The sequence below is a fragment of the Magnolia sinica genome, chromosome 4 (genome assembly GCF_029962835.1).
Source record: "Magnolia sinica isolate HGM2019 chromosome 4, MsV1, whole genome shotgun sequence".
NCBI lineage: Eukaryota > Viridiplantae > Streptophyta > Magnoliopsida > Magnoliales > Magnoliaceae > Magnolia > Magnolia sinica.
The window spans coordinates 105637579-105650842 of record NC_080576.1 but is presented as its reverse complement, the minus strand read 5'-3'; the positions used below and the strand labels follow the sequence as shown (position 1 = coordinate 105650842).

General features: G+C 39.6%; 1 protein-coding gene across 5 annotated transcripts in view; it reads left to right on the top strand.

Moving 5' to 3' along the window:
- Nucleotides 1-5856: 5856 nt before the first annotated feature.
- Nucleotides 5857-13264, top strand: part of LOC131243642 (uncharacterized) — an 86172-nt gene continuing 78764 nt past the window's right edge. For all 5 annotated transcript variants that reach the window (XR_009170147.1, XR_009170146.1, XR_009170148.1 and 2 more), the window contains exons 1-2: nt 5857-6191; nt 12905-12984. Coding sequence is in view for 1 of the 5 variants with exons in the window: in XM_058243134.1 (XP_058099117.1) it covers nt 5958-6191; nt 12905-12984 (314 nt within the window). In the remaining 4 variants the exon portion in view is untranslated. The remainder of the gene's footprint in view (nt 6192-12904; nt 12985-13264) is intronic.

Here is a 13264-nt window from a genome sequence, read left to right as displayed (position 1 = left end):
AGAACAGTCAACAGAAATAGGAACAATCATTAGAAATACAGGTAATAAGTAATTATTACTTCTTTACTTCCAAATACCATGTATTTCGAAAAACCAAACAGGCCCTAAATAATCCAAACAGTTGCTTATGCTTGCCTGTGTGATAGTTTTTGGGCCAACGATCACTTGCAAATGCTATAGGTGTAAAAATATTCTTAAAACATTAAAACTCAAATGAAAATCTAAAGTTATTTTAGTCCAGGATAAATAAAAATTAACAATTCCAATTTAAGTTAATTATACATCTTACACAACCCAAGTACATATGATATCTTCCATGTATGCTAGCAAGTTTATAATCTGAAATGCTATCATTTTGAGAGATTTGGATGGCACAACTTTCATTGGACACCTTCATTTTAATTGAACTATTGGCATGAGCTCATGTATAACTCCTGATGTGTAATATGTGTTTCCACGGGTATATACGAGTTTTGCTCACATTCTTGGTTGCATCCCCAAACCTTTTAAGTTTCACACAGGGTGACATGGTGTTGATACGAAGCTTTCATTCATACATTCGTACAACTAGGAGCAAGCCACACTCTGATCCATATCTCAAGGGTGACATGGTGTCGATACGAAGCTTTCATTCATACATTCATACAACTAGGAGCAAGCCACACTCTGATCCATATCTCAAGTGGTAGACCGAGTGAAAGATACCTTGTTTCAACACTGAGGTCCTTTCATTCATACATTCATACAACTAGGAGCAAGCCACACTCTGATCCATATCTCAAGTGGTAGACCGAGTGAAAGATACCTCGTTTCAACACTGAGGTCTTGGTATCGATTCCCTAGTGAGGGTGGCTAGCAGTGAAGTGTGAACTGACAGTGGGTGTACTAACAAGCTAACAAAAAGCTAACAGTGAAGTGTGAACTGACAGTGGGTGTACTAACAAGCTAACCAAAAAAAAAAACTACCAGCAAGCCATGGTGCAAAAATAATTGATCGAATGATCCTCCCCCTTTTAATGAAGTCAATTTGTTACCATGGGTCCATTGTTTATGAGCCATAAATCACATTGCCAGGAACATTAGATCAAAGTGTTGCTTTACAATCATATGAAATGCAAAGCAAGATACATAATAGATGTTTCAAGATAATAATGGGACTTACTTGGATTCTCTAGTCAATCTTAACTTTCCATTTTCATGCTATTGATCATAGGCTTAAAATCATCCAATTGGTATGATTTTGTACCATGGCTTGCTCTTAATTATATGAATGATGAATAATTTGGACTGATAATAGATCACCTCATGTGTTATTAAAAAAGTTCGGGCCCTCCCTCTCTCTCCACACACACACACACACACACACACACACACACACACGATGCCCCCATTTCCATTGGATGTTATCAATGTTTCTAAACCTTTCAAATGACACATGGGATGCCCAACCATGTTTCTGAGCTGTTCATTTATTCATCCAATTAGGAGCACGATATCAGCCAAAAACAACACAAATTGTATAATCCTAAACATTTGATCAATATTATGAAAAATTGATGGTTGATCTTGAATAGGGAAACAAAATAAATCCAATCACACTTTTTAAACAATTATTTAACAAATCTCACTTTGGTTCTGTGATTTCTAATAATATGATTTATAGCTAGTAAACAATAAATAATTATTTTGAATTGACCCATTCAAAAGGTTAGGATCATTGATGATTGGGCATCCTTCGTCTCATTTAGAAGGTTTGGGTACAATATTGATAGTGTCCCCACACGCATATGTATGCCAAGATGGAATCTTGAGAAAATTACCACTGTAAACACCACCTTTTATCCAGCATCTTTTATAAAGTCTCCAAAACTTACCTTCCCAACTTAGACCTTGCACATACCGACAGAGCATTTGACGACGAAAATAAACCTGCTTATGCCACCTATAGATACGGTTATAATTCCTAGCCATAAGTATACAGAAACGACAAATCACTTTAAAAGGCAGGGATATTTTCGTCCTCAAATGCTCTGTTTGTGCGTGCAAGGTCTACGTTGGGAAGGTAAGTTTTGGATTCTTCATAAAAGACGCTGGATAAAAGGTAGGGTCTACAATGGTAATATTCTCTGAAATCTTTACCGTGTGCATGTGCACATACACAAACATGAAATGGTAATATGAGGTACCAGGAGGTCCATGATGTGTGATGGACAACCACGCCATGCATTTGGCGGGTCCCCTCTAGGTTGTGGGATGTGCTAGAAATCAACTGTATCCAAAACTCAGGTAGATCATACCATCTGAAACCATGGGAAATCATGCTTGAAACATCTAAAAGTACTTGGTGGAGCCCACCTGAGTTCTGGAATGGCCTTAAATTTTGGGTGGCGAGGATCCAAGTGAGACCCACACAATGGATGGGTTGGATGTCTAAATTACATCTCGCTGGCCCCTATATATAATCAGGAAGGTTTTAGTGGGTAGGCATCCACTCTCAACTGTTATATGTGGTGTGGCCCACCTAGGTCATGGATCAGCTTGATTTTTAGGCCTGTGGCCCACCATAGGAGGGTGGATCTGATGGGTGTGATGGATGCTTCTCAAACACCAGGATGGCCCCACAATCTCGACCTCACGAGGCCAGCCTCATAGGGAACGGATTGGCTACTCCCCCTGCCACCAGCCAATGGCTGATGGTCGGTGATCTGTGGGCCCCGCCATGATGTATGTATTTCATCCATTCAATCCATCTATTTTTCCATATCATTTTATTGTAAGAGACCAAAAATAAGCTATATCACAGTCTCAAATGGACCACATTAAAGGAAACAGTGTTGAATGAGTGTCGACCATTAAAAACCTTTTGGGGGCATAAAAGTTTTGGATCAAGCTGATCGTTGTTTTTTCCCTTCATCTGGGTTTGTATGACCTAATCAACAGATTGGATGTCAAATAAACAGTACAGTATGCCTAAGGAGTATTTTAATGATGGATATCCAATCACTATTGTTTTCATGTGGTGTGGTCCACCTGAGATATATATCCCTCTCATTTTTAGGATTAAGATCTAAAATGATCTTTAAAAATGGATTAACGTAATGGATGAAACACATACATTATGGTGGGGCCCACAGAGCACCGACCACCAGCCAGTGGTTGGGGGAGTAGCCAATCCGTTTCCAGCCTCATAGTGCCTATTTCCTGCACACACATAGATTACACACACACGCACCCGCTTAATCGGGTCTCAGTAGTCCGTTCAAAATTATTTGGACGTTTACACCTAAGCCCAAGCCCATCCAATTCTCTAAATGGAATATCCGAGCCCAGCCCATAAACAGTAGAAGGGAGATTCTATGGTAGATCCAGTGGAACCAGAAGCATCGTAGAGCATGTCTGCCCGGGCCCACATACGAGGGGCAAAGTAATGCATGAACTGGCGCCGTCCATTTATCTGGTCCTATCATACATGGCCCATTATTCAAAATCACAATACACAACTATCAGATAATTTAGTATTCTTTACTTTCCTAAACTAAATTTCATCCGTCAATCTCTTTTGTTTCTACGGTCGCTTTGTAGGCCACTCATCGGAAGGACAGGATCGTCTGATGCATGTGAATTTTATTACCGTTTTCCATCCACAATTCAAGTAGTTAGGCGGACGGTCCTGATTGACAATTTCGCTGGCACCTGTTCTGCGGATAGTGGTTGTAACATTTTCCGGTTCAACCGGCTATGCATAGAACGAAAAAGTCTCGCAGTCAGACGTGGATTGCCTAGCGAACAGGTCTCCAGTGAGTTTTTAATGGTGTGCATTCAATCAACACTCTTTCTTGTGGTGTGGTCCACTTGAACTTCAGATCTCCTTCAATTTTGACCATAAATCCTAAAATGATCTGAAAAAAAGGACTAACGGAGTGGATAAAATACCTACATCAATGTGGGCCCCACAGCACTTCATTATTCCCCGTACTGATATACAAGTGGGCCACACACAGTGGGGACAACGACTCCCCACCGTTGAAACCTTCTTATATCCCACCATGATGTTTATTTGCCATCTAACCTGTTCATAAGGTCACGAAGACCTAGATGGAGAGAAAGCTCATATACTAGCTTGATCCAAAACTTCTGTGTTATCCAAGAAATTTTCAACGGTAGGCGTTCAACCCCTTCTTTCTTGTGGTGTGGTCCACTTGAGCTTTTTATCCACCTCATTTTAGTTCTCTTCCCGTGAAATGAGCTGGCAAAACGGATGGATGGCGTGGATAAAACAGATACATCACGGTTGCCCACAGAACCAGTTCTCCAGGCAATCTGCTTGGCCCAAATTGTGGTACGCGGGACATTTTGCATACAATGGTCCCTCATAGTGATCATAACCATTCATCCAACCGGCTATACTGTACAGTACAGTGCAGTACTGGCGGGGCTCACTATTCACTACTAATATGCATTTAAAACTTACAAACGGACCATGGTTATCGTTCAAAAGCTCCACGTCTATGATTTGGACGATCAGGATCGTTCCATTGATGGCATGTCCACCGCAGCGAACTAAAATTGGTACACGTAGGCTAGGGATACCGCTAACCACGAGTTCGAATACTCCCTATCTGTTGCTCTGTCTGAAGAAAACTTTGATACTCTGGCAGAGCGTGATCAATGATACGCAGGGCATTTAGAAATTGGATACGTGAATTTTATTAAATTCAAATTAAACATTAATTTATTTTATTTTTATCGTTTTAGATGTATCATGAACAAAAAATTAGGCTTATTTGATAACCCGAATATGGGATTAATGGACATGTATTGGACGGTTTAAATGCAAATATCCAACGGTCCTGGTTCTACAAACAAGTGACCACCAATCAGAGGTTAGGATTGTCCAATGAATCTTATTTTGAGCAAGTAGCTTACATACAGTGAGTTTCACAATTCTGTCAGTTTAAATTAAATTACTTTATGTCAGTCAACATTTTATTAGTGCTTGCGTATCAAGTGTCACACGCTGCAAGAGTATCATTCATCTCTCCCTTCTTTTTCCCCCCAAACTCGATGGCTGGATGGTGTTTGGATGTGGGTCCCACCTTGATGTATTTTTTTACATCCACGACGTCCATCCGTTTTTGCATCTCATTTTACCGTTAAGGCCCAAATTGAGTAAGATCTAGAGCTCAAGTAGACCACACCATAGAAAGAAGGAGGGATAGTGACATTCACCGTTGAAACCTTCCTAGGGCCCACCGTAATTTTTATTTACCATCCAACCTGTTGATAAGGTCACACAGGTCTGGATGAAGGTCATACACAAATATCCGCTTGATCTAAAACTTCTGTGGTGTCCATTAAGTTTTTAACGGTGGGAATTCAATCACCACTCTTTCCAGTGGTGCGGTCCACTTGGACTTCAGATCTGCATCAATTTTGGGCTCACATACTAAAATGATATGGAAAAACGGATTAACGGAGTGGATATAATAAATACATCAATGTGGGTGCCACATAGCTTCACTTTTCCCCATCCTAGACAAGACCACTCCACGAAGTTCATCCATACGACACCCATGAGAAATATAACAACGGTACATATTCAAATGAAAAAGAATAAATGATATAAATAACTATAAAACATAAGAAAATTTTAGTCATGGTCCTCCCACATTGAAAGTCAATATACCAACGGTCTGGATTATTGAAGAAGTGGGCCCCACTTATTAGAACTGAAAAGCCGTGTTTTCTGTGTAAGTACGTGTGCAATAGCTCTGCTTCTTGTTTCCCACTCAGAGAGAGAGGAAGAAAAAGAAAATCTCCACATTCATTCATCTCAAATTCTCAATGTAGGATAGAGAGAGGAAGAAAAAGAAAATCTCCACATTCATTCATCTCAAATTCTCAATGTAGGAGAGAGAGAGAGAGAGAGAGAGAGAGAGAGAGAGAGAGAGAGAGAGATGCCGAGGATCCTTTCAAGAAGCCCTGCGAATTCAAGGCTGCAGTTCAGAGGAGCCTTCTCTCAGAGGCAGCGATCTTCCTTTTTGAAGAAACCGCCCGAGCCGCTTCTTCGGGCCGTAGCTGATTGCCTCTCGTCGTCTTCGTCTTCTTCGTCTTTGTTTTCGTCTTCATCTTCCCACCACGGAAACCCTCCTGCCTCTGTCTCTGAGGCCACCGCCGAACGGACGCTTCGGGTTCGTAACCTCTGGGCTTATACACCTTTATTCCGTGTATGTGCGCTGGGTTGGAATTTTGAATCTAGTTAGGTGTCGTTTGGATGGGATTACAGATGTAAAGTGTTTTAAGTTTCTCCTGTTTGGCTTTAAGCTGTAATCTGTTTACTGGTAAACATTTGTTTGTGTTTGGATAACCTGTAAATTTTTTATAATCTATAATTGGGTATTCACTCATGACAGAACATGGAGTGGTTAATCCTTTAAAAATCATTAAATGACATATAAAGTCTTCATTTAAGATGGATCATTGGGATAAACCCAAGTCAATAAGGAAGCGGATTGCTTACTGAGTAAACTGTGGGCCCCACTATCATTCATGCATTTTGTCCACTCCATCCATCTCTTGTACCAAATAATTTTAGGGCTTTATCCCAAAAATGGAGTATATCCAAACCTCAAATGGACCACACCACCGGAAATAGTGTGAATTGAACATCTACCGTTGAAAAATTCTTGGGGGCCACATAGGTTTTAGTTCAAGCTAATATTTTTGTTTTCCCTTCATCCATGTCTGTATGATATTATGAACAGGTTGGATGACAAATAAACGTCACTGGGGGCCTTTGAAAGTTTTCAACAGTGGAAATCAATACTTCACTTTTTCCTGTGGTATGGTCCACTTGAGCTTTGGATATGCATCAATTTTGGGTTCAACCCATAAAATGATCTGGAAAAATGAATGGATGGCGTGGATAAACCACATGCATTCACGGTGGGCCCAACAGAGTTTACTCAGTATGATAAGAGCGTACTGAGTTACTTAGTATGCAATCCGATTTCAGTCAATAAAGCCTATACCTGATCCTTATGCTAAACCAATCATTTGGTGGGCCACAGAAATCTGCCCACTAATTCAAATTTCCTTTTGTGATAAGAAACTATTGAATATAAACAATTAACTATTACTTCATGTATACATGCAGTGTGCTAGTGATGTGTATAGTATGCTCCACATGTACAGTGGCCCACACATGCTGGCCACGTATACATGGCCATACATGTACAGTTAGACATACATGCACGATCAACCCACGTGTACAACAGGCCATACATGATATAAAGAGAGGTACATGGAGAGGTATAAAGATGGATTAGAAAGCAGGCCATACATGATACATGGTTATGTGTACAATGGGACATAGATGGATGATCCCATATGTACAGTGGGCCAGATTGCGACTGTTAATTCCTTGAACATAGATGGACGATACACATAGAGAGGATACAGTGGGCGCCATAAACAATGGACCATAAATGCACAATGATCTATATCACTGAACCATGAGTCCGGTCATTGGAAGAAGGCAAGTGTGGGAATCCCGAAGCTTGCAATTCTCCTTGCATTGAAAAGTAAAAAAAAAATATATTTGTTGCCTATAATATGTTTACCTATAATCTGAAACATGCCAAATGCTAACAGCTATAATCCAATTATAGCTTGTAATCCCATTCCAGGCAAATACACCCATCCAAATGACCCATGTAGTCTGATTACCTATAATCAGATGACTACTTAAAGACCTTACAGGCATCCAAATGACCGTTATTGAAGTGGGCTTTTTTAATTTTTTTAATTTTTTAATTTTTAATTTTTAATTTTTTGTGTCTGGTTATTTCCATTGGTTTGGTTTTGGGTGTTTTTTATTTTTTGTTTAAAAAACTGTCATAATCAGTGTTTTCCATTTTAAATGTTGTGGTGAGCATTTGGATGCTCATTTAAACTGAATTGCAATAAATGCAACTTAATACGAATGGAAGAGTTGGAATTGCCGCTGTTTTAGTTCATCTGAATTTCCCTGTTTTTTCTAGTCAGATTTGCGATGGTTGTAATTTCAACTTGAGTGGTGGTTTTCATCGTATCAAACTGAATTCGATTCAATTCAATTGAGTATGCAAACATGGCCTTAGCATTTCATCTATAACTTGGACTCAATGAATGGATTGTGCACCACCTGTGCTTCATTTGGATGCACATTGAATTGAATGTCGAAAGACATTCTTTCTTATCAAGAGGAAATGGCAGGATTTATTGATATTTTCTGGTATTTATGATGTCGGGTTACCCTCTAATTGCAGCTTGAAAGTTGAAACTAACGAAATTGCAATTTGGCTGTCACTAAATGTGAACTAGAGCTGCAACTTGGGTTTGGGTCAACTCCTACCTCATTCACCAACCCGAGTTCGGGTTGGGTTGTTAAGGTCCTTGGGTTTGGTTCGGGTTGGAAAATGTCGACTCGATTTGAATTTGGGTTGGGTTTAGGTTGAGCAATTTCAGTTTGGGTTGGGAATAATCACATGTATTTGGATCAGGTTGGATCAAGTATGGATGACTTCGGGTCGGGCACCTCAGGTTGGAATTCGGGTAGGGTCGGGTTGCGGGTTGGGTCCTCTTGAGGTTGGGTTGACCCTCAACCCGATCCAACTGCCTGAGTTGCAAACCTGATGTGAACATTGAAGAAGGAAATCATAATTCGACTTTTTTCTCTTTTACTTTTTTTGAGAGATAATAAAAGATTTATTAGAAGACCTGCCAAAAAAGCAGGAAAAGAATACAAACTGAGAGTTACACACAAAAACAAGCAACACCATCAGATTTTGCTGCTTTAACATAGGCAACCCACTCCAACACTTCACATTTCACTTTACAAATAACCTCTTCCATAGAGGATCCCTTGTTCTAAAAGCTTCGACCATGTTGATCCTTTCATATGAACCAAAGAATTCCCATCGCAATAAGCCTCCAAACTGCTTTACGAGATTTACCCATACTGCTTCCAGGCCATGCCCATAGAAGAGCATCGACTGATTTCGGCATAGCCCAAGAAATATGAAAGAAATCTAGAAAATGCTCCCAAACTTAGAAGCAAAAGGGCAATGAATGAACAGGTGGTCAATTGATTCCGTAGCTCCCGTACACATCAAACAGATATTAGGGAGGAGAAGAGATCTCTTTCGAAGATTGTTGATGATTAGCATTTTTTTCCTACCCACAAGCATTGTTCGGATTATCCTTGACATTATTGAAATATCCCTGATATTATTCATATCTCCAGCTCGGTGATACCGATAACACTGGCAGCGGTACCGATAATAGTGGTAGCATCAGAAATTCTAGGTGTTTGTGATGTATCACTAAGCATCGCCAATATGTTATATTGTGTAAATTCCGTGTGTTGTTTCTATCGCCAATGTGTTGATATTGCCAATGTTTTTGACTGCGTAAACTCCAGGTGTCGCTTGTATCGCCAGTGTGTTGTAGATGTTTTGATAATATCGCCAATGTATCGGTATTGCCAAAATTTTGTTCATTAAAAAATTTTTATTTCAAATTTTTTTTTTTTTTTTTTATATAATGGGGTGCATGGTTGTATGCAGTGTTCAAAATGTTGATGATATCGCGATATTATTGTTATCGCAACATGAGCGATATCGAGACCATAATCTTTTGTTTCTTTTCCGGTTGTTAATGATTTCTCAGTGAAATATCATGTGTTGTCAATATTTTGAGACATTGATGGATGTTTGGATGAAAGGTTGGATAGATGGGATTGATGGGATGGTTGGACTGATTTCTTATGACAACACATGCTTTTGGGCCTCCATTAAATGGAAACTTATTATTATGCATTCTTTTTACAATTTTTTATTCCTAAATATACAAATATGTGTATTTTACCATCTCTTGAAGTTTTACTGAAAAATTTCACTGTTTCCCTCATGTTTCCCCAATGTTTCCCCACATTTTCCGTTTATCGGCAATATCGATATTGTTTCCATATCCTCGACAGTGAAACTTATAGTGATACCGATACTTTAAACACTGCCCACAAGCCAAACGAAAGCCGCAACTCTAGGAGCTCTGTTAGACCAATGATGGAATGGAAAGGCAATCGAACTTGGAGGCTTGGAAATCAGCTTGTAGAGGGAACACACTGAAAAGATGTGCTTTCTAAACCATCGAATCTTCATCTTGGGGCAAGGGAGTGGCAAGCTTTAAATACTCTAGCAAGCTGACAAATTCATCAAGTTCCTCCCCCGATAAGTTTCTTCAACAAGGAGGAGACCAAACTACCAACCGTCCACAAAAAGCAAAGTAACAATCTACAGTACTGAATTGGTCTGAAGAGATACTGGCAAATTTGGCAAAGAGCTCAATCAATGGCCGATCTCCAAACCAGATATCCACCTAGAAACAATTGTAGTTCCCCTTTCCAAGCGAGAAAGATACTCCTCAAAACATTTGCTTGGTTGAAGCAATCGTCCTCCACACATTTGAAGCCCTGCAGGGAGAAGAATTTTTTGTATTCCAATTGCCTGTTTGGGTGCCATATTTGGAAACTAAAAGTTCCCTCCATAATTTACCCGCTTCAGAACGGAACCTCCAATGCCATTTACCAAGAAAAGTGATATTCATGAGACCCAAGTCTTTCAAACCAGCCCACCCCCAATTTAGCGGTCATTTTAGCAAAGTGAACTTTCTTGTTTCCTCGGCTCCTTTCCACAAGAAATCCCTAATCAATTTATCAATTCTATCGGGCTTTGATTTTGAGCATTTAAAAAGAGACATAAAGTAGACTAGCATATTAGAGAGAGCATCCTTGATGAGAGTTAACCAGCCTCATAATGAGAGATACTAACGCTTGCAACTTGCAACTTTCTTTCAGTTCTTTCGATGACTTCGTCCCACAAGTGCTTTGCCGGTTTTCAACCCTAGGTTGGTAGAGGGGAAACTCTTGCTTTGCACCCAAAAACTCTCACAAACTACAATAAATCTTCACGATCTACATGAATCCCTATTAATTCACTTTTGGAGACGTTGACATTAAGGCCTAAGACCACTTCAAAACAAACCGCTATCTTTTGGTGATTATCAATCGACGTCATGTTCGCATCACAAAAAAGAATCCTGTCATTTGCATATTGAAGGTAACTAACTTTCACTCCTACGTTCGCCACTTTAAAACCCGAAATTAAGCCATTTTCCTTGGCTCTATGAAGCATCCTATTAAAAGCTTCCCCGACCACCACAAAAAGATAAGAAGATAGATCTCCTTGCCTAATTCCACGGGAAGCCTTGCCTAATTCCACCACAAAAAGATAAGAAGATAGATTTCCTTGCCTAATTCCACGAGAAGCCTTGACATAACCTTTTGGCGACCCATTGATCAAAATGGAAAAAGAGGGTGATTAAACACAAGATTGAATCCAACCCCTCCATTTAAGGTCGCATCTAAGCCTCTCGAGCATGTAGTCCAAAAATTCCCAATCTACATAATCATAGGCTTATCCAATGTCTAGCTTATAAATTAAGCCACTTTTCTGGTCCCTGTGTCTGGAGTCAATGCATTCATGAGCAATGAGCACGGTATCCAAAATTTGCCTACCCATTATAAAGGCACCTTGGTTCTTTGAGATAAGTTGAGATGACACTCTTCTAAATCTTGAAGCTTATACCTTGGCAATGATTTTGTATGGACTTCCGATCAGGCTTATTGGCCTAAAGTCTTTTAGCATCTCAGCCCCTTCTATTCCGGAGTCTATCACGTCTCTATAGACCAACGACCAAAAAGTCTGAAAGAACTTCATCGGGAACCCATCCGAACTAGGAGCCTTGTCCCCACACATGGAATCAATAGCATATTGGACTTCTTCTCAGATTGGAATTTCAAGAGAATTCGATTCCTATATATACAACTGAGGGGAAGTCTAGGTCATCCAGGCACGGCCTACACCAATATTCTAATTTGACTATTGCCACTTTATTAGAGTAATTATTGCAATTCAATTTGATATTTTATCCAAATGCACTCTTAGTCACCATGTCGTTTGTAAGGATAAATTCCTATGTTAGTTCCGTACCATCATGAAAATGATGGTGACTTATCCTCCTCACATGTGGCACTGATGTAGAGCTATCCAAACCATCCAAATTGTGGGTCCATTGTGGATGGAGCATATCTCTATACTAATCAAGCAATCCCAACAGACAGTTGGAGGTAAAAATAGTTCGTGATCCATATTCGAAGGGAAAATAAGAAGGTTGATATTATCTTCTCAGTGCAACTTTTCTGTTATGCTCCATCTACAATTGGGTCAGAGAGTTACAGTCTAGATTTCCGTGCAATGATGGCATGTGTACGGTTGAAGAGTCATCACCATGTGTATGGTGCAAAACTAACATAGGAGTCTTAGACGTGGTTTACATTTAGGTTTTTAAGCATCTCCTAGAAAGGCCATATGAATTGAGGTTCAAAGATGGTGATATGTACTGATAACGCCCAATGGGTGGTATCTTTGTATAATAGTACTACCCACTGTAACAAAAATATGCGAAAATGTGGATGTAAAGTTTGGAAGCATTAGACTTGAATTTTCAGTAATTTCTAATTTATTAATTATTAATTTAGTTTAGTTATATTCTTGTAATAATTTAATGCCTTTTGCTTTTCAAAAGAGAGGCAGTACATTCTGGTATGTGATGCCTTGATATTTAACAGTTTCTCATGCATATATGATTACAGCCATTACTTGCCATTATTCATTATATCAAATTATGAGTGAAGGGATTCTTTCATTATAATGGTTGTTCTAATATTTTATGACCATGGTATGAACCAAGGTCTCTAGTTTTCTTTGTTGCATATTACATCAAGCTGAGTTGTTACTGGCAGGACTATCTTGCCAACCCATCAACAATTGACAATGCTTATAGTGTGCTTTTGGAACATACCCTTGCAGAGAAGGACCGCAGGTACTTGCAGTTCATTTCCCATAAATATAGGTTTTTTTAGGTCCACATGCACTTTTGCACATGCATCTGTACTCGTGCCATGCCATGCTGTCGCGTGACAATGCTCAACTTGTGGGGGATGCCCAAGCCATGCATCAGGTTGATGGTACCCACCCTTTTAAATGACCTGCCTAAGAAAAAGGGCTGGTTCAGTCATTAGTAGGGCTGCAATCAATTTAGTTTTTGAAAGTAGCCCATCCAAGAGGTGGCCGTTCTAATAACTGTCTGGATCCATGAGTAC